This window comes from Emys orbicularis, chromosome 1, assembly GCF_028017835.1.
Source record: "Emys orbicularis isolate rEmyOrb1 chromosome 1, rEmyOrb1.hap1, whole genome shotgun sequence".
NCBI classification, from domain to species: domain Eukaryota; kingdom Metazoa; phylum Chordata; order Testudines; family Emydidae; genus Emys; species Emys orbicularis.
In genome coordinates, this window is record NC_088683.1 from 281,562,830 (window position 1) to 281,589,556 (window position 26,727).

The window sequence follows — 26,727 nt, forward strand, 5'->3', positions numbered from 1 at the left end:
TATTGTGACATTTGAGAGTAGTTAGTTTGTCCTTTTGTCATTCTCCTTACCTAATCCAGGTGAACATGATGTAGTATAGCCTCCTCCAGATACTAAATAAGCTCTCCTTTAGGAGGTTTCTTCAATTAAATGATAGATCAAATTTCAAATAAAATAAACTGGCAAATTAAATTTACATTTTTAATCTGGTCATACCAACAGGGAAAAATTTGCCACCTTCTGCACAAAATTAATAGATAGGGTTTACACAGGGAACTATAGGGGGCTTGGGAGTGGAGAAATCCACCCCCCCAACAACTGGCCATGGCATGAGACATGAGACTCCCCTTTTGTATTTGTTATTCTATATCTTCAACCACTGCTAACAATATTGATCCTGATTTACCACTGCATTACTACATCTACATTGATTTCAGTGAAGTTACATCAACATGAAGCTGGAGTATTGATGAATCAGTCCATTGGGTTTAAATGGTCATAACTTCGCTTCAAAGTTAATAACCCATTGAGATGAATGGAGCAGTTCACCCCTCTCTTTTGACTAAAAACCTGCACAAAGCCCATAATAATGTGTTTTGCACTCAGGATAAAATGGGGATTGGAGAAAAAAGAATCCTTCCCTCCAACCCATCAGGTTTAACTTAGCTTTAGTCCTCAGAGGTTTACGGGGAGATGAGCAGTGCATAGACATACTAATTTAATCACAGAGAAAACTAGGCAATACCCTACTCTAATTTTGACTCTCTGGCCTGGATCCACAAAGTTATTTACGCATCTAATTCTATTTTTAGGCATCCCACTGTAATCCACAAAACCTCGCTCCTCTGCAGACTAACCTTGTAGGCATTTAAGCTCACCCAGCTCGTACATTTTTTGTTGTAAAAGTTCGCTAGGCAAGTTTCTGGCTCTGGGCATGCGCACTGCTGCCTCACTCTATGCAGCCAGGTGCCTGTCTCCCACCTAAGTTCCACTGAAATCCACAAATTGGGGGAAGATGGGTGTTCACTATCTATCTTGCCTCTGGGGACATGCTCAGAGGCATCTGACTCCAAATAAAATTCTGGGTGTGAGGGAGCCCTTCCCTATAACCTTTAGCCTAGTGGTTAAGGATTTCACCTAGAATGTGAGAGATCTCTGGTTTAAATCCCCCTCTGCCTGATGAGAAGGGATTTGAATAGGGGAGTTGAACTGGGGCTCTCTCACATCCTGCCTGAGTACCTTAACCAGTAGGCCAAAGGTTGTAAGGGAGAGCCTCACTTCCCCTCTGCCCACTACTGGCTGTTTTGTGCTGGTAGGTGGGCACTTCAATCTATCATGCAAGCAGCACTTTAGGCACCTGTGACGTTGCAGTGTATATGGTTTTATAAAAATATGCTAATGAGTGAATATAATGTAACTGGAATATGCTTCATGCAAAAGGTCTCTTGCAAGGTATCATTGCAAAGCTTATAATCTACTGAGTGTGATCATCTTATTTGTATAAATGTACCACTCTTGTATCTGAAATTAGAAATATAAAATATAACTCTGAGGCTCTATTGTAGTTATGCAAAGTGTGGGCCATTAATGGTGGTTTGGAATCTTGATGACTCCCATTAACCAGGACAATAGACTGCAGATGGCTGTTTTACCTGTCAGTCTTCCTGTATGTGCTGGCAAGTGGGTAATGAAGTCTTGCAGTGACATGTGATCATGTCACCTGAACTGGAATCCATCTTTAACCTGGTGTCTTTCCATTGAGAAGGAGGGGGTGGGAACCCAGAGAGGGACAAAGGATTCCCGCCTTATGCAAAAGATATATAAAGGGTGGAACAGAACAGAGAGGGGAGGAGCCATCATGAAGAATCCCCTAGCTACCACCTGAGCTGGAACAAGAGCTGTACCAGGGGAAAGAATTGTGCCCAGGCCTGGAAGGTGTCCAGTCTGAGAAAAAAACTTACTGAAGCATCTCTGAGGGTGAGATTATCTGTATATCTGTATTTGATTAGACATAGACTTGCACATTTTATTTTATTTTGCTTAGTGACTTACTTTGTTCTGTCTGTTACTACTTGGAACCACTTAAATCCTACTTTCTGTATTTAATAAAATCACTTTTTACTTATTAATTGACCCAGAGTATGTATTAATACCTGGGGGAGCAAACAGACGTGCATATCTCTCTATCAATGTTATAGAGGGCGAACAATTTATGAGTTTACCCTGCATAAGCTTTATACAGGGTAAAACGGATTTATTTGGGTTTAGACCCCATTGAGAGTTGGGCATCTGAGTGTTAAAGACAGGAACACTTCTGTTAGCTGCTTTCAGGTAAACCTGCAACTTTGGGGCAAGTAATTCAGACCCTGGCTCTTTGTTGGAGCAGACAGGAGTGTCTGGCTCAGCAAGACAGGGTGCTGGGGGTCCCGAGCTGGCAGGGAAAGCAGGAGCAGAGGTACTCTGGGCACATTGGGTGGCAGCTCCCAGGGGGTTTCTGTGATCCAACCCATCACAGCACCTAAACCACCTGACTCCAGGAGACAGGGTCCCACTTGTGGATTGCAAGCAGAGATAGCCACCTCCCTGCAGCATGGACTTGGGTGCTTAACTCCAGGAGAGGAATGGATCTTAGGACACACCCCACTCAACAACATCTCCCATAGGCTAGCCCAGGTGGCTCTGCACACTGCATGCTGGCTTTTGTGGATCACTTTCTTGGGCATTATGTAGGGATCCTAGGTGCCAGTCTCAGGCTTTGTGGATCCCATGGTTAGGTGTTGCAACACTGAATGTCACAATGCCTAAATCCATTTGTGTTTGTGTTACTGCTTGGTTCACATAGAGGCTTCATCTTTTTATTAATATGGATCTTTCCCACACAGAGCATGTGTGCTGTAGACCAAAACAAAAAAACTCATGCAAAGGGGTGAATTTTGTATGCTAGGATTCATATCAGTGGTGGGCAACCTGTGGCCCTTGGGCCACACGTGGCTCGTCAGGGTAATCTGCTGGCAGACCGCAAGACACTGTTTACATTGACCGTCCTCAGGCATGGCCGCCTGCAGCTTCCAGTGGCTGTGGTTCGCTGTTCCCAGCCAATGGGAGCTGCGGGAAGCAGCGCGGGCCAAAGGGACGTGCTGGCCACCGCTTCCCGGAACTCCCATTGGCTGGGAATGGCAAACCATGGCCACTGGGAGCTGTGGGCGGCCGTGCCTGCAGACTGTCAATGTAAACACTGTCTCGCAGCCTGCCAGTTGATTACCCTGACGAGCTGTGTGGCCCGCAGGCTGCAGGTTGCCCACCACTGATTTATATCAATTATGTGCTCTTGTTTAAATGAAAATCACAGCATAGCTCCTTAGTTACATGTTCTGCCCATTTGTTTATTAGTGGAAATTAATTTTCTTTACTTGCCCTGAGGATGGCAATCATGAAAGGAACCTTTGAATCTAAGGTTATGTCTTCACTGCCAGAAAAGGTGTTAGATATTTCTAGGTGAATTAGCTTTCTTGCTGTAAATTCCTAGTGGAGATGAAGTGAAGGTAATTTTCACTGTGATTTAACTAGGCAAGGTCATCCCTCCCCACTCCCAAGGGGTTGAACTCACCTAACTGCATTGTAATAAGAATTACAGAGCCTTGTCTCCACTAGGATTTTTCAATGAAATTAGAAACTTACCTTTTTTTGGTGGAAGCCCTGTGGCCTGAAGCCCTAGAGAGAAGGGAGCTCAATAGGAAGAAGAGCTGCTTGAGAGCTACGGATGGACAAGAGTTCCATAGGAGAGGGAGCCCTCTACTGGCATCTGTTGCTGAACAATGGGAAACTACTGAATGGGCCAGACCTCATTTACATTTTCAATTAAGTGACAATTTGGGGATTTTGGTTAAAATACAGTTGCATTTTGAATGTGAGGGTAATAAAATGTTACTGTCCCTGTTAGGAACCGAAAGAGCAAGATAATTGCACCAAATACGGCTGGGGCCAGGGGTCACCCTAATGAACGCCATACTCAGGCATAGGTGGGTATGTCAGCTTGTACAGGGCTAAAGGTGAGGTGAGGTTTCTGTTACGAGTTTCTCTGAGGGCAAGGCCAGAGGGTTTTATATACTATTGATTCTTCTCAGAAAACTCAGCATAAAAGCGGCTTTTAGACAGCATATGGTTTTGAGGTGCCTGACAGTGCTAAACTGAAGGTGGTTTCAAGGGAGTGCTGAGGTGGCTTTGGTTGAAATTGCAAAGAGTCACAGTCTACGTGAGAGAATCCAATGGGGGCCCTCTTGTCCAACAATCAATGCTGAAATCACTAAAGTTGGGTTAAGTGTTAGAGCCCTCAAAGCAGCGCACACAGGTCTTCACATAGGGGCTGAATAGTCATCTACCAGAATTCTTCAGTTCCATCAACCCTAGTCATCAAACTGTGAGTGAGGAACGGAGGAGCTGGGGAGGAGGTAAGTGGCTAGAATGTGTTAGTCACAACTCCCAGAGGATGACTGAGATTGGGACTATTGCTAAAACAACCTGGAAATTAGAGTAATCTAACAGATACTGTTAATTTATTAATTACTGGTTTTCTCAATGTTATTTTCATTTCTCCTCTTCCTTCCCCCAACCACTCAGAAACAAATTTCTCTCAGAGCCCTCCCCATCTAGTGTCTCATCACCGGTCATTGGAGATATTTGATATTAGCAGTCACAGGCTGGCTACATGCCATTGTAGGCAGTCTCATTATACCATACCCTCCATAAACTTATCAAGCTCAGTCTTTAAGCCATTTAGGCTTTTTTGCCCCCACTGCTCGCCTTAAAAGGCTGTTCCTGAATTTCGCTCACCTGATGGTTAGAGACCTTCATCTGATTTCAAGCTTAAACTTGTTGTTGGCCAGTTTATAGCCATTCATTCTTGTGTCCACACTGGTGCTTAACTTAAATAACTCCTCTCCCTCCCTGGTATTTATCCCTCTCATGTATTTATAGAGAGTAATCAGATATCCTGTCAGCCTTTGCTTGCATAGGCTAAACAAGCCAAGCTATTTGAGTCTCCTCTCATAAGGTAGGGTTTCCATTTCTCAGATTATCCTAAAAAGAACAGGAGTACTTGTGGCACCTTAGAGACTAACAAATTTATTAGAGCATAAGCTTTCGTGGGCTACAGCATATGCATCCGAAGAAGTGGGCTGTAGCCCACGAAAGCTTATGCTCTAATAAATTTGTTAGTCTCTAAGGTGCCACAAGTACTCCTGTTCTTTTTGCGGATACAGACTAACACGGCTGCTACTCTGAAACCTCAGATTTTCCTAGTTTCCCTTCTCTGCACCTATTCCGGTTTGAATTCGTCTTTCTTAAACATGGGAGACCAGAATTGCACACAGTATTCCAGATGAGGTCTCACCAGTCCCTTGTTTAATGGTATTAACACTTCCCTGTCTCTACTGGAAATACCTCGACTGATGCATCCTAGGACTGCATTAGCCTTCTTTATGGCTGCATCACATTGGCGGCTCATAGTCATCCTGTTATCAGCCAATACACCCAGGTCTTTCTCCTCCTCTGCAACTTCCAATTGATAAGTCCCCAACTTATAGCAAAAATTCTAGTTGTTAGTCCCTAAATGCATGAACTTACACTTTGCACTATTAAATTTCATCCCATTTCTATTACTCCAGTTTTCAAGGTCACCCAGGTCTTCGTGTATGATGTTCCAGTCCTCCTCTATATTGGCCATACCTCCCAATTATGTGTCATCCACAAATTTATTTAGCACACTCCCATTTTTTGTGTGAAGGTCATTAATAAAAATGTTAAATAAGATTGAACCCAAAACCCTACCGGAGGAATTCCACTACTAACCTCCCTCCAACCTGACAGTTCACCTTTCAGTATGACCCGTTGTAGTCTCCCCTTTAACCAGTTCCCTATTCACCTTTCAATTCTCATATTAATCCCCCATCTTCTCCTAATAATTTCCCATGTGGAAATGTATAAAATGCCTTACTGAAATCCAGGTGGAAAAGATCTACTGCATTACCTTTGCTTAAAAATATCAATTATCTTCTCAAAGAAGGAGATCAGGTTGGTCTGGCATGATCTACCTTTTGTAAAAACATGTAGTATTTTATCCCAATTACCACTTACCTCTATGTCCTTAACTACTTTCTCTTTCAAAATTTGTTCCAAGACCTTGCATATAATTGAGGTCAAACTAACAAGCCTGTAGCTCCCGGATCACTTTCCCCCCCCTTTCTTAAAAATAGTAACTAAATTAGCAATTCTCCAGCCATAGGTATAACCCCCGAGTTTACAGATTGATTAAAAATTCTTGCTATTGGGCTTGCAATTTTGTGTGCCAGTTCCTTTAATATTCTTAGATGGAGATTATCCTGGCCCCCAATTTAGTCCCCTTAAGGTGTTTGAGTTTGACTTTCACTTCGTATGTAATAATTTCTACTTCCATATCCTTGTTCCTATTACCCACCCCACTATTACCCTTAAGAACTTCATTGGTCTCATTAAAAGCTGAAGAAAAGTATTTGTTTTGGCACTGGGCCATGCCTGAATTATCTTTCATCTCCACCCCATCCTCAGTGCGTAGGAGTCCCACCTCTTCTTTCCTTGTTCCCCATTGGCAGTGAAAACTTAGCTGCAATTAATGCAAATTATTCATTTGTGTATCTACTTGCCTATTGCTATTTGTACAATACTTATAATGTTGGTATCTAAAGTGTATAAATCTATAAATTAGAGAGGATCTACCCTGTTGCATTCCCTCTGTCCTGTCACCAAATGACTTCATCTGCAGTCCTGCCTCCGTGGGTGGCAAAATTGTAGTTGTTCTATTATGCTCTGATCCTATCATTGATCCTAGACGCTCTTGTTTCACTCTGTCTGCCTGCAGACTCAGCACAACAGCATGTTCAGAATGGTATCCCTGCAATGATAAGGACTAAAAATTTAGATTAGATTGTCCTCCATTTTTTAAATTTCTTTTTGTTCCTTGTCTCAGTTCTTAGGTATCCAACTTCAGATGCCTCTTGAATGTCTCAAATAGGGCACCCAGAAACTGAGGCATCAAAATTAGTGGATACTTCTGAAAATTTTGACTTTGACAAAAATGTTGAGAGTCACTAGGAAAGCAACCTTGTGCTGAGACATACTGAGAAGTGAGCTTCACTGTATGCAGTGGGTTTGGAATTCCCCTGTTTTATGGTTGTCTATCACTTCAGCTCCAGAATTACAATGACTCCACTGCACTGTAGAACATTAACTAGTGTGCAAACTTGAGATGTAATTTTAAACTTCATTTAAAAAAATAGATTTGGGGAGAACAGTATTTGGTATATTTATTGTGTTTTTTAACCTTTGTGACATTTGTTTTCTGATTCATAACTATCTGTTTTGATTAGAATTGGCTAGAGACAATGGGGAAGATTATGGCTTTTAAAGCCACAGCAATCTAAGTTATTCTACATCATTAGCAGTTCCCAGAGGCAGGCAGGCTGGCAGATGGCTTCTTGCAGTGCTGGAGAAGTGTATGCCAATGTAGAATGGGGTAACAGAATCCCACCAACTCCAGACTCAGTCTTCAGGGGGATGGGGGGCAGATATGATGACATGGTCATGCCCCTTTTGGGGTAACTTACTATGCTACAGCACATTGCACTCAGGTAGCACAGGCAACCCCATTCTGACAACCCATGGCATTACTGTATAAGGGGAGAAGTGCTTTCCTCCCAGCAAGCCCTGTGCAAGCTAGAATATGGCCTCTAATATATATATATATATATATATATATATATATATATATATATATATATATATATATATATATATATATAAGTCTATATAAGTATATATAGACTTATATATACTTATATATAAGTCTCCCTCTGCTTTAACAGCTAGGCATTTTATATGGTCGTTTCCAACAGATTTTACCTCAGATGCTTGCTTCATAAAAATAGCTTTCATTATAGTCATTAGAAATTCACATTTTCATAAATCTTTTACTTAGAGAGAAAACACAATGCACATGGAACATTTTGTATTATATTCTTATGATTGTTTTCAGAATGAATCAACAGAACACTCTGTTCATAAGTATTCAGGAACCAGCTGAAAATACCTTTCTTCTGCACAACTTTAGTGTTTTAAAAAATATGATTAATTTATCCCAGGCACTGAAGGCAGTTGACTTCTAGCTGTGTGAAGGTTAGAGTTAGTATGGACTGGAGATATACAACCTTCCCCTTCTGTTCAACAAATAAACATAATTCCTGACCTAAAGATACTATTGCTCAGCTCTATGTGAATCCCATTCCTCAGAAGTTAATGAGCAGTGTAGTGATCCACTTGTCAGAAATGGCATGTGCTATTGCAAGATACAAAACAGAGATCCTTGATCTTGCAATTTAGAATAGATTAGCAACTCAGATATTGCTCTTGCCATTGATTGGCATGTTTAGACCAGTAATACAGTATGACATAGCAGGACTGGTATGCAAACAAGACTGTCTCTCTAAATGGTGAAATCAATATTTTTCTGAAATAATCTGTATGTTCTTTAAGATCTCATTTATAACAGGCAAAAAAGGAGTTAGAGGAAGAGATGACATTGGTTATGCTCCAGTACAAATGAAGTGTCTACTAGGCAATGTAATGCAACAATGCAACATTTTCCAGCAAATTTCGTAGTGGAAACGAAGATTATTTAGACCGAATAATCTAACAGGGAGAAGAAAAAAGAAAAAGAACAAAAAAGATGATTGCTGTTTTAGCATACAATTATGTTAAAGGCATAAGCAGGAGGAGAACAAGGAGCTATGCTACAATTTTTTGCATCTTTGCTTCAATTTGTTTATCCTCAGATTAAAGGAGTAGACAGGATATCTAAGCAATGCTGGAATGTATTATCTTTACATCTGAAATCTAGAAGGAAAATGGAGTCCAGGCCAATAGCAACCTTTTAAATATAGGACCAACTACTCAAAAAGAAATATCAAATTGACAGTTTTTGAAACAAACTCATAAAGGCCAATATCTATAATGCATTTTACATGGAAATATACTGTTTTAACAATCACACTAGCTTTTATTTTCAAATTTAATTTTTAAACTAAATCTGACATTGTCAAACTAATGGAATTCTGTATTCAAAACATTTATATAGACAGACACAAGTTACTCTTTATAAACTGATGCTGCAAAGTGCTGAATCCACAACTTCCACTGGATTCAGTGGGAGTGGTAGAAACTCACTACCCCCTGGGATCCAACCCCAGATCAATAAATACTGTAAAGCAGTGTCACAGGGTATGCACACCCCGTCCCCCTATGGAGCGGATCGAGGGTGTGACGGCCCTGCAGTTAAAGTCCACCAGATTGTCCTTGGACTCAAGACAGTATTACCTAATGACCTGAGCCAATATGGCTGCCCTCAGGCTCAGGGCTAGGTGGCCTAATGGCCAAAAATCGGGACTATCCCTATAAAATCGGGACATCTGGTCACCCTAGTGCTAGGCCGTGCAACCTAATGGCCAGCATCAAAGGCTGCCACTCAGGGGTGTGGTGGCTGGGGTAGGGGGACCCAGGTCCTCCCTACTCCACCAGATCCCGGCACAGGGCCCCACCAGTGGTGTTTTTGCCACCGAGTCAGCGAGGAACCTGCCGCAACATGCTGACCTTTCCTGGGGGGTTATGGCTAGCCCCTCTCCCTGGGCCACTTCCTGCCTAGTCGCCTGAAACCTTGGTCCATATCTCGTCAGGATCTCTGGGCTCCTCAGCACAGGTAGTTTCCTAGGACTCTATATATTACAGATGGGGATAGCAGCACCGTATTTAAGACTGTCCAACAAATACCCTGTTTTTGGTTGCTTACAACTTAGCCAAACATAAACTATCCAGGCAGAATTTTTCTATGTCAGGTGTCTGCCTGAGGCTGAATTTTTTTGTGGAGGAAGTTTCACCGAAAGTGATTCAGCCATTTATTAGAATAAGATTAAGGAATAATATGTGTGTTGTACATGTTAAAAAAAGTCTTACAACACTTTTGTTGAAAATATCTAGCACAGGGATCGGCAACCTTCGACACGCGGCTCTCCAGGGTAAGCAGCCTGGTGGTCTGGACCGGTTTGTTTACCTGCCGTGTCCACAGGTTCGGCCAATCGCACCTCCCACTGGCCGCGGTTCATCGCTCCAGGCCAATGAGGATGGCAGGAAGCAGCGACCAGCACATCCCTCGGCCCGCGCCACTTCCCGAACCTGTGGACGTGGCAAGTAATCAAACCGGCCCGGCCCGCCCGGGGGCTTACCCTGGCGTGCCACGTGCCGAAGGTTGCCGAACCCTGATCTAGCAGCTCCGTGATTTGGAGCAGAGGCTTGAAATTTGGCAGGGACATTTCCCTGGTGTCAAGGATGTGTCTTTAAGCAGACTTATGAAAATGATACAAAGTTATGAGTCTCCAGAAAGTATAAGTTTACACATGCTCAGTAGAGACTGGCTAGAGTTTAGCAGCTTTAAGATGCCATCTACACTGAGAATGCCTTGTCCCTGGAATGCAGGGGTTGAGTAAGATGTTCCTTGCATTTGCTCCTACCAGCTGCAAGTTGGAAAAAGCCAGTATTAAGGTTGCCTGTGCAAACTTGATTTGCCACCCCGCCTTGTGTGTACCCATTATGATACAGTCTATAATTACATGATTACATATTATTTTTCCCAATGGAACCTTGCCTCCTTTAGTGAATGGATAATCATTCATTTGAGACTGGAATCTCTTTTATGTACTTTTTCTCTGTGTCCATGTATTTCTAAGCAAGCAGTTAACAAGCTGATCATTGTTAAGTTCTTTGCTTGGGTTGACCTTGAACTTTACTTCATACTGACTTCCCAACATATCCATTGTTTCACCCAGTCTTTAATTTAACTTAGATCCCTTTGCTAATTATTTATTAAATATGTTTATAAAGAAATACTAAAAACAAATATCCTGAAACGTAGTGGTTGCAGTCTCTCAGCAAACAGAACCTCCTCTGGAGATGACTTTTGTCATTCAAGTCTTTCTATGTATGGTAATCTAAGTAGCATTCATTCTTGATAGAGTTTCTCATTTTAATCCTTTACAGAAGCTTGATTTCTTTCAAAAGAGGTTAATTTCTATAACTTCAATGGGGTAATGGTAAATTATAACCATCATTTCACATTTTAGAGTAAGCCATTCACAAAAAAGGATAAAGGGACATTCCTCTATCACAAATTGAACCAGCATTTGTGGTTAGTAGGCAAATTGTTTCTCAAGCATGGAAAACTAATGCTCTGTGAAGCACAGGGAACAGTGTATGCTTCCTGTATCAGAGGTTCAGACTATAAATTATTAATATATATATTAATCATTAATAAAAACCATTCTGTGAGTGTTGTCATCACAGTACTCTGTGTTCTTCAGCCCCACTTTCTGACATGCTGCTGAGGATCTAAAAGAGAATATATGTGAAAACCATCTGCAAGACTGAAAAATAAGAGATAGTAATACATCATACTTATATATTTCATGTAGGGCTGTTCCCTCTTACTTGGTTGTTCCTGCACAGGAGACAGAATAAGCTTCAGTTTGCTGACTTTCCTTGTTGTTATTCTGTTTGGTAAAAAATTTCCCCCCTCATAGAAAAGTCCTGAAATTCTGACTCCTAACCACTTGGGCTCTTGGGAAATCCACTGGAAGCAAGAGATTTCTGTCCTGAAGATGCTGCCTGGACAGCATAACTCCTCTAGGAGCCATATTGCCAGGCATTCCCTGGAACCTGCACAAGTTTCTGACTTTGTCTTCAGTAACATGTGAGGCTTTGTACCACAGGTTTTATAGGAGGGAAATTAAGAAAACTGGTAAAAAACAGCTAGTTTTCCAGCACTGGCCCAGGTATCCATGCCACACCCTCTCCAACCTATAGAGCTGGAACCCTTTGCATTGTGGTGAAAACAGAGCTACCACTGCTCAAGGACTCTACCGTTATGCACATCCCATTTAGAATCCATGAACACCGGCTCCCCAATGCTTTTGGAAGGAAGCATTTGACCTATAGGCTTGTGAGAGAGCAGAAAAAACTGCCATCCAGCACAGCGGGGGTTAAATAAAACCTTTGGGTTCAGCTAACCCTGCCCCACTATACCCGCGGCCAATGCCAGGTCTGGAGGAGGGGAGAAAAGAAGGTAACCTGGCTCAACTGGGGGCTAACTGGCCAGGAGGCAGAAGCTCTCTGTCTGCTAGCCTGAAGGGACAGATCAGTGACTTGCCAGGCAGCGCAGCCACTTGAGGCAAGTAAGTCTTCCCCTGCCAAGAGAAGCCAGCAAATAAGCCCCAACTGTGGGGCAACTGAACTAGTAAGACCACACCCCAAACTAAAAAGTCTTGTAGGAAGTAGCCCAGGGAAACCAGTCTTGACCCTCCACCGCGATGGAGACCCATCTCTCCTGTTTAGGGGCTGAACTTCATAGGGCTCTGAGCTGGAACCCAGTGGATAGGGAGGGCCAAGATTTGTCTACCATCCCCTCTGGCCTTGCAGATGCACTAGGCCACCTGGCTGTGGAAGACCCTATCACAAGATTGTATAAAGAAAACCTTTCCTGTCAGATATTTAAAATTACATACTATGAATATGTACCAATGGCTAAGATTGTAAAAAGGAGGAATAGCGTGAATGGACTAGATTCCAGTCCTTTAATGAACTTGAAACTGTACTATTTTGATCCTCCACAAATACCATATCGGACACCAGGCCAGACCTGAAGAAGAGTTTCTCTGGGAATAGGTAATTAGGTTACTTTCAGCCTATGGGGGGGATGGAACTGCATATGCCAGCATCATAGGCATGGGGACAGCTTCTGAGCTCAGTTTACTAAATGTACATCTGGAGTAACTCAATTGGCTTCAATAGAATTACTCTGGAGTTACTCAAGATTTACATTATTGTAACTAGGGCTGTTAAGTGAGTTAAAAAAATAATTGTGATTAATCATGCAATTAAAAAAATTAATCACAATTAATTGTGTGATTAATCGCGCTGTTAAACAATAACAGAAAACCATTTATTTAAATATTTTTGAATGTTTTCTACATTTTCAAATATATTGATTTCAATTACAATACAGAATACAAAATGCACAGTGCTCACTTTATATTTATTTTATTACAAATATTTGCACTGTAAAAAAACAAAAGAAACAGTATTTGTCAATTCCCCCATTACAAGTACTGTAGTGCAATCTCTTTATCATGAAAGTTGAACTTACAAATGTAGAATTATGTACAAAAAACTTGCATTCAAAAATAAAATAATGTAAAACTTTAGAGCCTACAAGTCCACTCAGTCCTACTTCTTGTTCAGCCAATAGCTCAGACAAACAAGTTTGTTTACATTTGCAGGAGATAATGCTGCCCGCTTCTTGTTTACAATGTCACATGAAAGTGAGAACAGGCATTCACATGGCACTGTTGTAGCCGGCGTCACAAGATATTTACGTGACAGATGCGCTAATGATTCATATTTTCCTTCATGCTTCAATCACCATTCCAGAGGACATGCGTCCATACTGATGACGGGTTCTGCTCGATAACGATTCAAAACAGTGCAGACCAATTCATGTTCATTTTCATCATCTGAGTCAGCTGCCACCAGCAGAAGATTGCTTTTCTTTTTTGGTGGTTCAGGTTCTGTAATTTCCGCATCGGAGTGTTGCTCTTTTAAAACATCTGAAAGCATGCTCTGCACCTCCTCCCTCGGATTTTGGAAGGCACTTCAGATTCTTAAACCTTGGTTCGAGTGCTGTATCTATCCTTAGAAATCTCATATTGGTACCTTCTTTCCGTTTTATCAAATCTGCAGTGAAAGTGTTCTTAAAATGAACATGTGCTGGGTCATCATCCAAGACTGCTATAACATAAAATATATGGCAGAATGATGGCAAAACAGAGCAGGAGGCATACAATTCTCCCCCCAAGGAGTTCAGTCATGAATTTAATTAACACATTATTTTTTAACGAGTGTCATCAACATGGATGCATGTCCTCTGGAATCGTGTCAGAAGCATGAAGGGGCATCCGAATGTTTAGCATATCTGGCATGTAAATGCCTTGCAATGCCAGCTACAAAAGTACCATATGAAAACCTGTTCTCACTTTCAGGTGACATTGTAAATAAAAAGCGGGCAGCATTATCTCCTGCAAATGTAAACAAACTTGTTTGACTGAGCAGTTGGCTGAACAAGAAGTAGGACTGAGTGGACTTGTCGGCTCTAAAGTTTTACACTGTTTTGTTTTTTGAGTGCAGCAATGTGTAAAAAAAAATCTACATTTGTAAGTTTCACTTTCACAATAAAGAGATTGCACTACAGTACTTGTATGATGTGAATTGAAAAATATTATTTCTTTTGTTTATCATTTTTACAGTGCATATATTTGTTATTAAAAATAATATAAAGTGAGCACTGTACACTTTGTATTCTGTGTTGTAATTGAAGTCAGTATATTTGAAAATGTAGAAAGACATCCAAAAATATTTAATACATTTCAATTTGGATTCTATTGTTTAACAGTGCGATTAAAACTGCGATTAATTGTGATTAATTTTTTTAATCGTGTTTAATGTTTTTGAGTTAACTGTGATTAATCAACAGCCCTAATTGTAACTGAGTTTTGAATCTGGATCACTATATAGCTCCCTTTGTTAAATAAATTATATTTTCTATATTGGGTATATTATTCTGGAATCTTTGGAGAACAAAGACCTGAGTCACCATGAAATTCATCCAATTTTACACAAAAAAGACCTCATGTGAAATCACTGTGTAAAGTTGGAGTAGCACAAGGGCTAATCAGGGCAAGTGACTCTTTATCTTATATTTCCATGAAGTATAAGATGATGAACTGAAAGATAAGATCAACATCCTATCTTCTCATCTGTCCATTCCTCACAAAGGCTGCTGATGCATGATGAGAGGGTGGCCAGTAACACAAACACTTCTATGTTTCAGATGTAAAGACAAGTGTTTTTTATTAGAGATAGTTGAAAATTTTCCAATGGAGCTTTTTTGTGGGGGGCTGAGGGATTGGAAAAAAATGCCAGTTTGTCAAAAGCAGGACATCTCATGAAAGTGTGTTGATTTTCACTAAATTTCATTTTAAAACGATGGAATGGAATAATGTAAAAAGGTTGACTTCAGAACAAAACAAAACAAAAAATGTTGTTTAGTGCAAAATGTTGTTCGTTTTTGTTCATGTTTTTTCTTTCTGTTTTGGAACAGAAAATAATTCAAAATGGTGGAGTTTCATGCAAAACTGACAATCCATTTCCACCCAGCTTGACTAATTATATAGGAGTTTCTCAGATGAACTGTATTTTGAAAGGTTTAACAAGTGAAAGATACTGTTGTCTTTCAAATGATTTATACTCTGGCTCTGAAATCAGTATGCTTTTTCAAGTCTGGAAAGTGAGTCATGGGAAAAGAGAATATATATTTTAACCCAGTTAAAATAATTAAATTATAGTGAATTAACATGTGTAATAATGAGAAATCAAGTCTATTAATTAATGTCACACCACAAAACTACATTAGGCCTCTGTAAAGAAAATGACTGGTTTATAGAATCCTTGATTAATAAATACCATGTCTCAGGAGGAGGAGTGGTGCAAGGTCTTGAGCTTTCCTCTCAGAGCAGATATATTTCTCTTATAACTCTTGTAGTTTTGCATCTCCAAAATAATGATTCCATTGGCATGGAAATGTGAACAGTGTTAGTACAGGGCATTCCTCCCTCTGATAATAAGCAAACAACCACCCTCCTATAATTTCTGGGAGTGCACCTGATGGATTTTCTTTTTATCCTATGGGAAATAAAAAGCCAGCTCTGATATAACTGAAATGCAATGTACTTAAACAGGATGGAAGCACAAACTTCCCCATGCTTTTCTCTTTTAGAGATTTCCTATACAATGATTTGAAACATTGTCACCATATGTTTAGGATTCAAAGAGGACAACAAAATAATTAATGATTAAAGACCACAATACTCAGGCTGATGAGAATCAGTGGGACTCCTCATGTGAGTAGCTGCTCATCATTGTGAGTAAGATATTGACAACTTGGCCCTAGTTTCTTTATTAAGATTCTATTGGATATTTATTCTCTCTCGAGTTCCTACTAGTTTTTGTCATGTAAACTGATTCATGTCTCTTTCTTTTCTTATTATGTAATTTATCATAAGAAGACGGAAACAGAATTCTAACTGTCCTGTGAATGTATTTTGCTGAACTACTTTGGCCAGTTAAGTATTCTATGCTATGACCTGCTGGCTGCTTCACCACTTTTCTTGTCTGCAGCCTCAGATGTGTCAGAGAAGAGTGGAATACTTAAGGCAATCAAACTATAAAGAGGTCAAATTAGTAGCAGTGCAGTTCTGTGTTGTATATTGATCACACTGCACAGGCTTTGAGTGGTGCAGGATAGTGAACACTGTCATAACAAGGACAAAAAAATGATGCAATTGGAATGTATTCCGGCAACATATTGTGTGGAGGTTGAAACACAGTGCAAATGTTTCAGAGTAGCAGCCGTGTTAGTCTGTATCCGCAAAAAGAACAGGAGTACTTGTGGCACCTTAGAGACTAACAAATTTATTTGAGCATAAGCTTTCATGGGCTACAGCCCACTTCTTCGGATGCATAGAATGGAACATATATGCAAATATTGCCACTTCTTATAAACTTGGTAATGTTACCACGAGCTTCCTCCTGTGATAGCTGACCAAGAGACCCTAGCAAAACAAATAATACTCACAATTTTGACTAAAATATGTCAAGTGTTTTCTCAGGTTAAAAATATTTGCATTCACAAAGCAGCAGGGACTAGATCCACAAAGGGATGTAGGCATTGCAATGCCTGTCTTGTCAGCACCTTGCTGCCCAATGGAATTCACAGTCCTGATATAGATGTCAGGATCCAGTCTCTACAAAATTCAGGGAGCAAATTAGACACATGAAAAAGGGATCCTCAGAAGCCAGCAAACTAAGTGAGAACCTCCTAAATTAGCCTAAAAAATGCCAAGGAGAAGAGTTTGGCTTTGACCCTCCACCTCCCTGGGAGAAAGACACCTCCCTTTACTCAGAATTCACTCTCCTGGAGTTATGCACCTCAGGACCTGTCTACACTTAAAAGTCTGCAGTGACACTTCAGTGAAAATGCTACCTGGACGAGCAATACAGCAGTGCACAGACAATCGAGGAAGTTTTTGGAGACTGTTTTGGAGACAACTTCCTGGTGCAAGTGCTAGAGGAACCAACTAGGAGCCATGCTCCTCTTGACCTTGCTCACAAACAGGGAAGAATTGGTAGGGGAAGTAGCAGTGGGTGGCAACCTGGGCAGCAGTGACAATGAGATGGTTGATTTCAGGATCCTGACAAAAGGAAGAAAGGAGAGCAGCAGAATACGGACCCTGGACTTCAGAAAAGCAGACTTTGACTCCCTCAGGGAACTGATGGGCAGGATCCCCTGGGAGGCAAATATGAGGGGGAAAGGAGTCCAGGAGAGCTGTATTTTAAAGAATCCTTATTGAGGGCACAGGAACAAACTGTCCCAGAAAGAATAGCAAATATGGCAGGCGACTGGCGTGGCTTAACAGAAAAATCTTCTGTGAGCTTAAACAAAAAAAGGAAGCTTACAAGAAGTGGAAATTTGGACAGATGACTAGGGAGGAGTATAAAAATATTGCTTGAGCATGCAGGGGTGTAATCAGGAAGGCCAAAGCACAAATGGAGTTGCAGCTAGCAAGCAAGACCAGCTCTAGGCACCAGCAAACCAAGCATGTGCTTGGGGCAGCACAATTTCAGGGGCGGAATTCCAGCCACCTTTTTTTTTGCTTGGGGCGGCAAAAACCTAGAGCCAGCCCTGCTAGTAAGGGATGTGAAGGGTAACAAGAAGGGTTTCTACAGGTATGTTAGCAACAAGAAGAAGGTCAGGGAAAGTGTGGGACCTTTACTGAATGGGGGAGGCAACCTATTCAGACAGATGATGTGGAAAAAGCTGAAGTACTTGATGCTTTTTTTGCCTTGGTCTTCACACACAAGGTCAGCTCCCAGACTGCTGCACTGGGCAGCACAGTATGTGGTGGAGGTGAGCAGCCCTCAGTGGTGAAAGAACAGGTTAAGGACTATTTAGAAATGCTGGACATGCACAAGTCCATGGGGCAAGATCTAATGCATCCGAGGGTGCTGAGGAAATTGGTTTGATGTGATTGCAGAGCCATTGGCCATTATCTTAGAAAACTCGTGGTGATCTGGGAAGTTCTCGAATGATTGGAAAAAGCCAAATATAGTGTCCATCTTTTAAAAAGGGAGGAAGGAGAATCTGGGAAACTACAGACCCGTCAGCCTCACCTCAGTCCCTGGAAAAATCATGGAGCAGGTCCTCAAGGAATCTATTTTGAAGCACTGGTAGGAGAGGAAGGTGATCAGGAACAGTCAACATGGATTCACCAAGGGCAAGTCATGCCTGACCATCCTGATTGCCTTCTATGATGAGATAACTGGCTCTGTGGATAAGGGGAAAGTAGTGGATGTGATATATCTTGACTTTAGCAAAGCTTTTGATACGGTCTCCCACAATATTCTTGCCAGCAAGTTAAAAAAATATGGATTGGATAAATGGACTATAAGGTAGATATAAAGCTGGCTAGATCATAGGGATCAATGGATAGTGATCAACAGCTCGATGTCTAGATGGCAGCCAGTGTGCCCCAGGGGTCTATCCTGGGGCTGCTTTTGTTCAACATCTTAATTAATGATCTGGATGATGGGATGGATTGCACCTTCAGCAAGTGTGCGGATGACACTACGCTGGGGGGAGAGGTAGATACGCTGGAAGGTAGGGATAGGGTCCAGAGTGACCTAGACAAATTGGAGGATTGGGCTAAAAGAAATCTGATGAGGTTCAACAAGGACAAGTGCAGAGTCCTGCACTTAGGATGGAAGAATCCCATGCACTGCTACAGGCTGGGGACCGACTGGCTAAATAGCAGTTCTACAGAAAAGGATTTGAGGATTACAGTGGATGAGAATCTGGGTATGAGTCAACAGTGTGCCCTTGTAGCCAAGAAGTCTAATGACATATTGAGCTGTATTAGTAGGAGCATTGCCAGCAGATTGAGGAAAGTGATTATTCCCCTCTATTCAACACTCATGAGGCCACATGTGGAGTATTGTGTCCAGTTTGGGGGCCCCCACTGAAAGGATGTGGACAAATTGGAGAGAGTCCAGCAGAGGACAACAAAAATGATTAGGGGGCTGGGGACATGACTTATGAGGAGAGGCTGAGGGAACTGGGGTTATTTAGTCTGTAGAAGAAAAGAGTGAGGGGGGATTTGATAGCAGCCTTCAACTACCTGAAGGGCGGTTCCAAAGAGGATGGAGCTAGGCTGTTCTCAGTGGTGGCAGAACAAGGAGAAATGGTTTCAAGTTGCAGTGGGGGAGGTCTAGGTTAGATGTTAGGAAACACTATTTCACTAGGAGGGTGGTGAAGCACTGGAATGGGTTACCTAGGGAGGTGGTGGAATCTCCATCCTTAAGAGGTTTTTAAAGTCCAGCTTGACAAAGCCCTGGCTGGGTTGATTTAGTTGGGGTTGGTCCTGCTTTGAGCAGAGGGTTGGACTAGATGACCTCCTGAGGTCTCTGCCAACCCTAATCTTCTATGATTCTATACCCATACCAATGGGAGAGTTTCTCCCATCAGCCTAGGAAATCCAATTCCCTGAGAGGCAGTAGCTATGTCAATAGGAGAAGACCTCAGGTCAGACATGATGGCTCAGGACCATGGCTTTGCCTCCTCTACACCTTTTGTGGTTTATTATGACACTACAAACTGAAAGGTTTTATTTGACAGGCTTGTAGCTACACCAACATAGCTGCATCAGAGTAAAACCACACTGTACTGGTGTAAAAAGTGATTTGCCACCAGTGTCATTTATCCAGGTTTAGTGGCACTGGTACAGTGCACTCTATACACAAGTGCAGTGCATCTACACTAGGAGTTGCACTAGCATACCTATATGTGTGTAGCTACAGCAGTGCAACCCACTCCTCCTAACACCACCACCCTGGTGTATACCTGAGTAGTACTGATTTAAAACTGAAGCCAAGTATCAGAGGGGTAGCCGTGTTAGTCTGGATCTGTAAAAAGCAACAGAGTCCTGTGGCACCAAGCATAAGCTTTCGTGGGTGAATACCCACTTCGTCAGACACATGTAATGACATCTGTTAGTCTTAAAGGTGCCACAGGACTCTCTGTTGCTTAAAACTGAAGCCATGATTCTGCACTTTTGTCATACTGCGTAGCCCTATTACTATGTGTTTAAACCAGTGTTATTTAACATTAGTATGACATGCAGAAATTGGCCACAGTTGCCTAGGATTTAAGATTTTGAAAATCCAGCTTTACTGTAAGTCCATTGTTTATTAAAATGTTAATATATTAAAATAATTTGAATAAAAGTGTAAGCACATGCTGCACACTCACAGCACCAGGTATATCCTAGACTATTCTAGCTTTTGGTGGGAATTTACATAGGGCCCTTTTTAGAATATGCATGTTTCCACTGAGGCTAAATTAACATAATAAAAGATGATGACACAACAGCCCAGATATACAAATGAAGAATTGTAATAATAATAAAATATATATGGGAGAAGAAGGATAGCTTTGGCATTAAAGCACTCAAGAAATATGTCTTCATTTCCTGCCTCTGCCATAAACTTCCTGTGTGACTACTGGCAAATCACATTCTCTGTGCCATCTGTCAAATGGATATGTCTGTTTGCTTTCTCCCACCCTTTGTCTGTCTTGCCTCTTTAGGTGGCAAGGCCCAGAGTTAGTGTGTGTATATACTGCTCGCAGCACAATGGAACCTCTATCTCAGGTGCCGCCATAAATTTACATCTGTTCACAAATGCCCCTCCACACCCTTCTTCCTCTTCAGTTAGAGGATCCCGACAGCTGCCATTAACTCCCACTTCTGAGAAGCTCCGGGAGAAGAGCCTGGCACTTTGTCCTTCATGCCTTGAGAGCAGGTCATTATCACCTCCTTCTCATTTGATCCATATTTATTTATTTACTATCTTATTAATGTTCAGCTCCTCTAGTTGCATTGTGATTGTTTCTTCGGTGCCTGAGCAATTTTAACAACACTAAGGAGAGGTTGCTAAAGAGGCTTTTTTTAAACTGGGGAAGATGCTCTTTTGTCTCCTGGCCCGCGTCACAGTCTGAATTCACCATGCTCGTCAATTTCAGAGACCCCTTGCCCATGTCATTACTCATGGTAATGGGGTCGCCCTTCTGGTTTGACACTGGGAGCCTTCCCTGTTTCCCTCCCCTCCCCCAAACTGCTTTCTCTTTGCTCTGTTCCAGGGGGTTCCTACAGGCTTTCCTCCCTCCGACTCCTCCTGCACCTCTCCAAAGCTGCAGGGTCTTTTTCCTCAGGAGAAGGGTTCCAGTTCCAATCTGACTAACCCCCCCCCCCTGACATGCACACAGAGACAAAGTCAGAGTAACTGCCATGAGAAATGAATTAATGAGCCTTAATGTGGCGCCAAGCCTCCTTTCCCTCTCCCCCCCCCACCCCTCGAATCTACTAATATATTGCTTCTGATGCTTGTTGTCTCAATAGCATTTTATTTCCCTCGCCCCGCTTGTTATTTATTGTCCAGTCTTCGTCTGGGCCAGTCATTTTTTGTCAGTTTATTTTCCTTCCTCTCTCCCTCCTTCCCTCCCCTTCTCGCCCATCCACGCATATATATGGAGATTTAGCCTTTCATATATATATGGCTAAATCTCTACCCGGAAAATCCGAAATGGCCACAGCAGCTGTTGCAACTTATTTATGATCTAATTAAATTAATTTGATAAGATCATCGGTGGTAGGTTGTCTCATTTAGTCGGAAATTGCAGACCGGGAAACCCTGGGACCAAATTAGCATGCAACAAGGATGACTGGGTGCAGATTCCATCTGGCTTCCTGACTTTTCCTATAAATAGACCTTAAACCCACCCACCCCCCTTCCACCCTCAGTAGATGTTACATTCTGTGCCCTACCAGTACATTGCAAAGTTCACGAATGGAGTCAGCGCATCTGTCCGACTGAAGAGATGCAAGCTCAGGACTGACTGCAGACGCAGAAGGGACCTAGCGAATCAGGCTCTGTAGCACTCGCATACAACCTCCTCCGCACACTTTTGCAAAGCATTTGGGAACAAGGGTTTATGTTTGCGCCACCCGAGATGCAACTGGTTATTTGCTTGTAGGCATCTGAAACCCGTCCAAATGATGCTGAAACTTTTTTTTTTTTACGCCAGACAACAAATGTCCCGCTGTGTAATCTATTTTGTCAGAAATCAAAAAGGTAAGAAGGCATTGCATTTGCACAGAGAACTTAAATAGCAACCCTAAAAGACGTGGAAGAAGAAAAATAAGATCCAGTGCTGTCGATTTCAACCCCCCTCTTAAAGGAAAGTCGATACCCTCCAGAAACAAGTAGAATGAATTATCTACTGTGCGGCAAATCACCCCCCTCTCCCTCCAACCGCCAGCCCCTTCTCTGTGATCATCTAAATAATAATAATAAAAAAAATAGAACACAATCATCCGCGGTTCAACATTCCAAAGGGAACTCCATAAAGCCACCAAATCCAGCATGAAACGCTATAGACTGCAGGGGAGAAAGAGATGCATTTAAAATCAACGTTAAAAATGGCGTGGAGTTTAATTACCTCAAATTGCTATTCGCTTGACTCCCTGACACTAATTTTATTCAAGCCATTGGGACACAAAATAGGACGAAAGCGCTCTTCCCGGTTGCTAGAGCAGGTGTGTGTGTGTGTGTGTGTGTGTCTGTGTGTGTGTGTGTGTATGGGGGGGGCTAGAAGGGGAGTGTTAAACTTTCCATCTCAGGAGGAAGAAAGAGAGAAATTAAATAATCAGTTTAGGGGAAAGCGTCTAAATAGATCGACAGCTTTAATGCCAACATTTTTAACGCTTGCCCTGTACGTGGATTGATTTTTTTTTCTCCAGCATTCCCTCAGCAGATGGATTTTTGCCACTGCAGCTCAGCAGAGGGTGTCAGATCTTTGAGAGTGCACCAGGTTGGAACGAGCAGCGCCTCTTAGCAACTCTCCCTCCGTGTGTGTGTGTGCAACTCAGAAACAGAAGAAGAAGAAAAGGGAAAGAAGAGAGACCGAGGAGGGAAGAGAGAGGAGGGAGAGAGAGAGACTGACAGAGCGAGAGGAGAGCAGAAGAAGAAGGGATCGGAGGAGAGGAGAAATGGACAGCCAAAAAACGCAGCGATTGCAGAATTTTTGCAGCGCCATTGGTTCGGCATCCGGTCCTTAGGCTGGGGCGTGATTTCAGCACCAAGGGGGACTGGACAGCACCCAGAAGGGGACTCCTGGGCACCGAGCAGCGGCAGCAGCAGCAAGGAGCCCGGCTTTGCAACAGAAAAGCAAGGTCAGTCCGAAGCAAAGCCATGCACACAGGCAGCTCTTCTCTACCACCGCTGCACTCCCTGCCTGCTTCTCTCTAACATGCAGTGGCTGCTTATAATTGCTAGCATTATTCCTGTTCCAATTAGCGAAACCGGCCAACAGAGATCTACTTAGTTTTTTCGGGAGGTTTCAGGAGGGGTTGAGGAGGGGGATTTTTTCTACTTTTTTTTTTTTTTTTTTTGCGTGCCTTGCAGTACGTGCCTGGATAGTTTGTGGATATAATTATTGACTGGTAACTGGGTTGTTGCAGTGTATGTGGGGGGAAGAGAAAGGGATAAAGGAGAAAAGAAATCGCCCCCCACCCCAGCCTCCCTACCCCCCGCACGTCCCCCCCACCCTTTGGTGGTGGTTCGGACATCTCCTCTCTCGAATGAACTGGAATTGTTTTCGGTGTGAGGATGATGGTTGCTGTTACTTTGTGATGACATCGGGGATGAATTGTTCGGTTTAAAAATGCTGCTTTGGATTCTGTTGCTGGAGACGTCTCTTTGTTTTGCTGCTGGAAACGTTACAGGGGACGTTTGCAAAGAGAAGATCTGTTCCTGCAACGAGCTAGAAGGGGATTTGCACGTAGACTGTGAGAAAAAAGGGTTTACCAGCCTGCAACATTTCAGCGCCCCAACTTCCCAGTTTTACCATTTATTCCTGCATGGAAATTCCCTGACTCGACTTTTCCCTAATGAGTTTGCTAACTTTTACAATGCAGTCAGTTTGCACATGGAAAACAACGGTTTGCATGAAATTGTTCCTGGGGCTTTTCTAGGGCTGCAGCTGGTAAAACGTTTGCATATAAACAACAATAAGATAAAATCGTTCAGGAAACAGACTTTCCTGGGGCTGGACGATCTGGAATATCTCCAGGCAGATTTTAATTTATTAAGGGATATTGACCCGGGAGCATTTAGGGATTTAAACAAGCTGGAGGTGCTGATTTTAAATGACAACCTCATCAGCACCTTACCTGCCAACGTGTTTCAGTATGTGCCGATCACCCACCTCGACCTCCGGGGAAACCGACTTAAAACCTTGCCTTATGAGGAGGTCCTGGAGCAGATCCCAGGCATTGCTGAAATTCTGCTGGAAGATAACCCCTGGGACTGCACTTGTGATCTGCTATCCCTGAAGGAGTGGCTGGAAAATATACCCAAAAATGCTTTGATCGGCAGAGTCATTTGTGAAGCTCCTACTAGGTTGCAGGGCAAAGATTTGAATGAGACCACAGAGCAAGAGCTGTGCAGGAAAAACAGAGTGGATTCTAGTCTAGCTGCTCCCCCTGCCGAAGAGGAAACCTGTGATCCTGGTCCCATTCCAACCCCCTTTAAAATACATGGCATAGAAGATCCTGCCACTCCCGGATCTGCTCCAAACGGAGGTACAAAGATCCCAGTCAACTGGCAAATCAAGACCCGACCCACTGCTGCGGGCTCGACAATTAGCGTGAAAAACAAGCTACCGACTAGCATGCCCTGTCCGGAGATCTGTAGCTGCGATCAGATCCCTGGCTCGGGTTTAAAGGTTAATTGCAACGAAAGAAATGTGAGCAGTTTGGTAGCTTTGAAACCCAAGCCGTCCAATGTTCAGGAGCTGTTTCTGAGAGATAACAAAATACATACAATCAGGAAATCCCACTTTCTGGATTACCGGAAACTTAACCTATTGGATCTGGGGAACAACAACATCGCTACTGTGGAGAACAACACCTTCAAGAATCTCTTCGAGCTCAGGTGGCTCTACATGGATAGCAACTACTTGGACACTTTGTCCCGCGAGAAATTCACCGGGCTGCAGAACCTAGAGTATCTGAATATGGAGTTTAATGAGATCCAGTTGATTCAGCCCGGCACCTTCAATGCAATGCCCAAGCTCCGAGTCCTAATCCTCAACAACAACCTGCTGAGGTCCCTCCCCGTGGATGTGTTCGCTGGGGTCTCGCTTTCCAAGCTGAGTATACACAATAACTATTTCATGTATCTCCCGGTGGCGGGGGTATTGGACCAGCTCACGTCCATCACCCAGATCGATCTGCATGGCAACCCGTGGGACTGTTCGTGCCCGATTGTGCCTTTCAAACAGTGGGCAGAGATGCTGCGCCCCAAGGTGGTCATGAGCGATCTGAGGTGTGAATCACCAGAGGATTTCTTTAAGGAGGATTTCGAGTCCCTTGCCAACGACGTGATTTGCCCGCAGCTCAAAATATCGCCCACCTTCACTTCCAATAACAAAAACAGCACCGGGTTGGCAGAGACAGGGACTCACGCCAACTCCTACCTAGAGACCAGCCGGGTCTCCATTTCGGTGCTGGTCCCAGGACTCCTGCTGGTTTTTGTCACCTCCGCCTTCACAGTAGTTGGCATGCTAGTGTTTATCCTGAGGAACAGAAAGCGCTCTAAGCGGAGGGACGCCAACTCATCTGCATCTGAAATCAATTCCTTACAGACAGTCTGCGATTCTTCTTACTGGCACAACGGACCCTACAATGCAGATGGAGCCCATAGAGTTTATGACTGTGGCTCTCATTCTCTATCAGACTAAGAACTGGGGTCGGACAGGGGAGGGGAAAAGTAGGAAGCTAATTCAATTTTGCAGCGAGCAACCCAGTGATTAAAGAATCCCTGATCTGTGCATTGCTGTCTCGTCTGCTAACGTCACTGCTAAATAACTACAAGGGACGGTTCTTAACCGAAACTACCTTCTGTGAAAATAATACACACACACAAAGCAAAAACTGTGGCGTATTTCAGTGAGTGAAGGCCGGTTTTTTCAACGGACCCTTTAAGTATAGCGACACTGAGGCGGTGCTTCGTGCATCTGACTGTGTATTACCTTAGTTTGCAATGGAAAGCAAGGTTCAACTTGGTTAAAATCTTGCAGGGGTACCATTGTTTTGTGGATTAGCCCCGTGTGGATGGGCGGCGGTGGGGGAGGGAGGGAACCTGGACGGTGGCCTCCTCCCCTTGATAACAAAGCAGGAGTGAAACGTTGCACGAAGGCATGAATGTAATGTAAATAAACGACTGATTAAAACAAACAAACAAAAAAAGTGCTGCATGGCTCGCATGGATACAACGCACCCTAAGGACGCTCCTCCAGCACCCAACTGGAAACAGCGTCTAGTTCACACCACCATCCCTCTTACCTGATAAGTCCCATCGTATCAAACTTTCTATATACAAAATACAGTA

At 42.8% G+C, this 26,727-nt stretch overlaps 1 protein-coding gene across 1 annotated transcript; it reads left to right on the plus strand.

Moving 5' to 3' along the window:
* Window positions 1–17,716: 17,716 nt before the first annotated feature.
* Window positions 17,717–26,077, plus strand: SLITRK1 (SLIT and NTRK like family member 1). Its single transcript, XM_065420962.1, has 2 exons — window positions 17,717–17,739; window positions 23,995–26,077. Exon 2 carries the CDS (start codon window positions 23,999–24,001, stop codon window positions 26,075–26,077), a length of 2,079 nt encoding a protein of 692 aa, XP_065277034.1. The 5' UTR covers window positions 17,717–17,739; window positions 23,995–23,998.
* The last annotated feature ends 650 nt before the right edge of the window (window positions 26,078–26,727 follow it).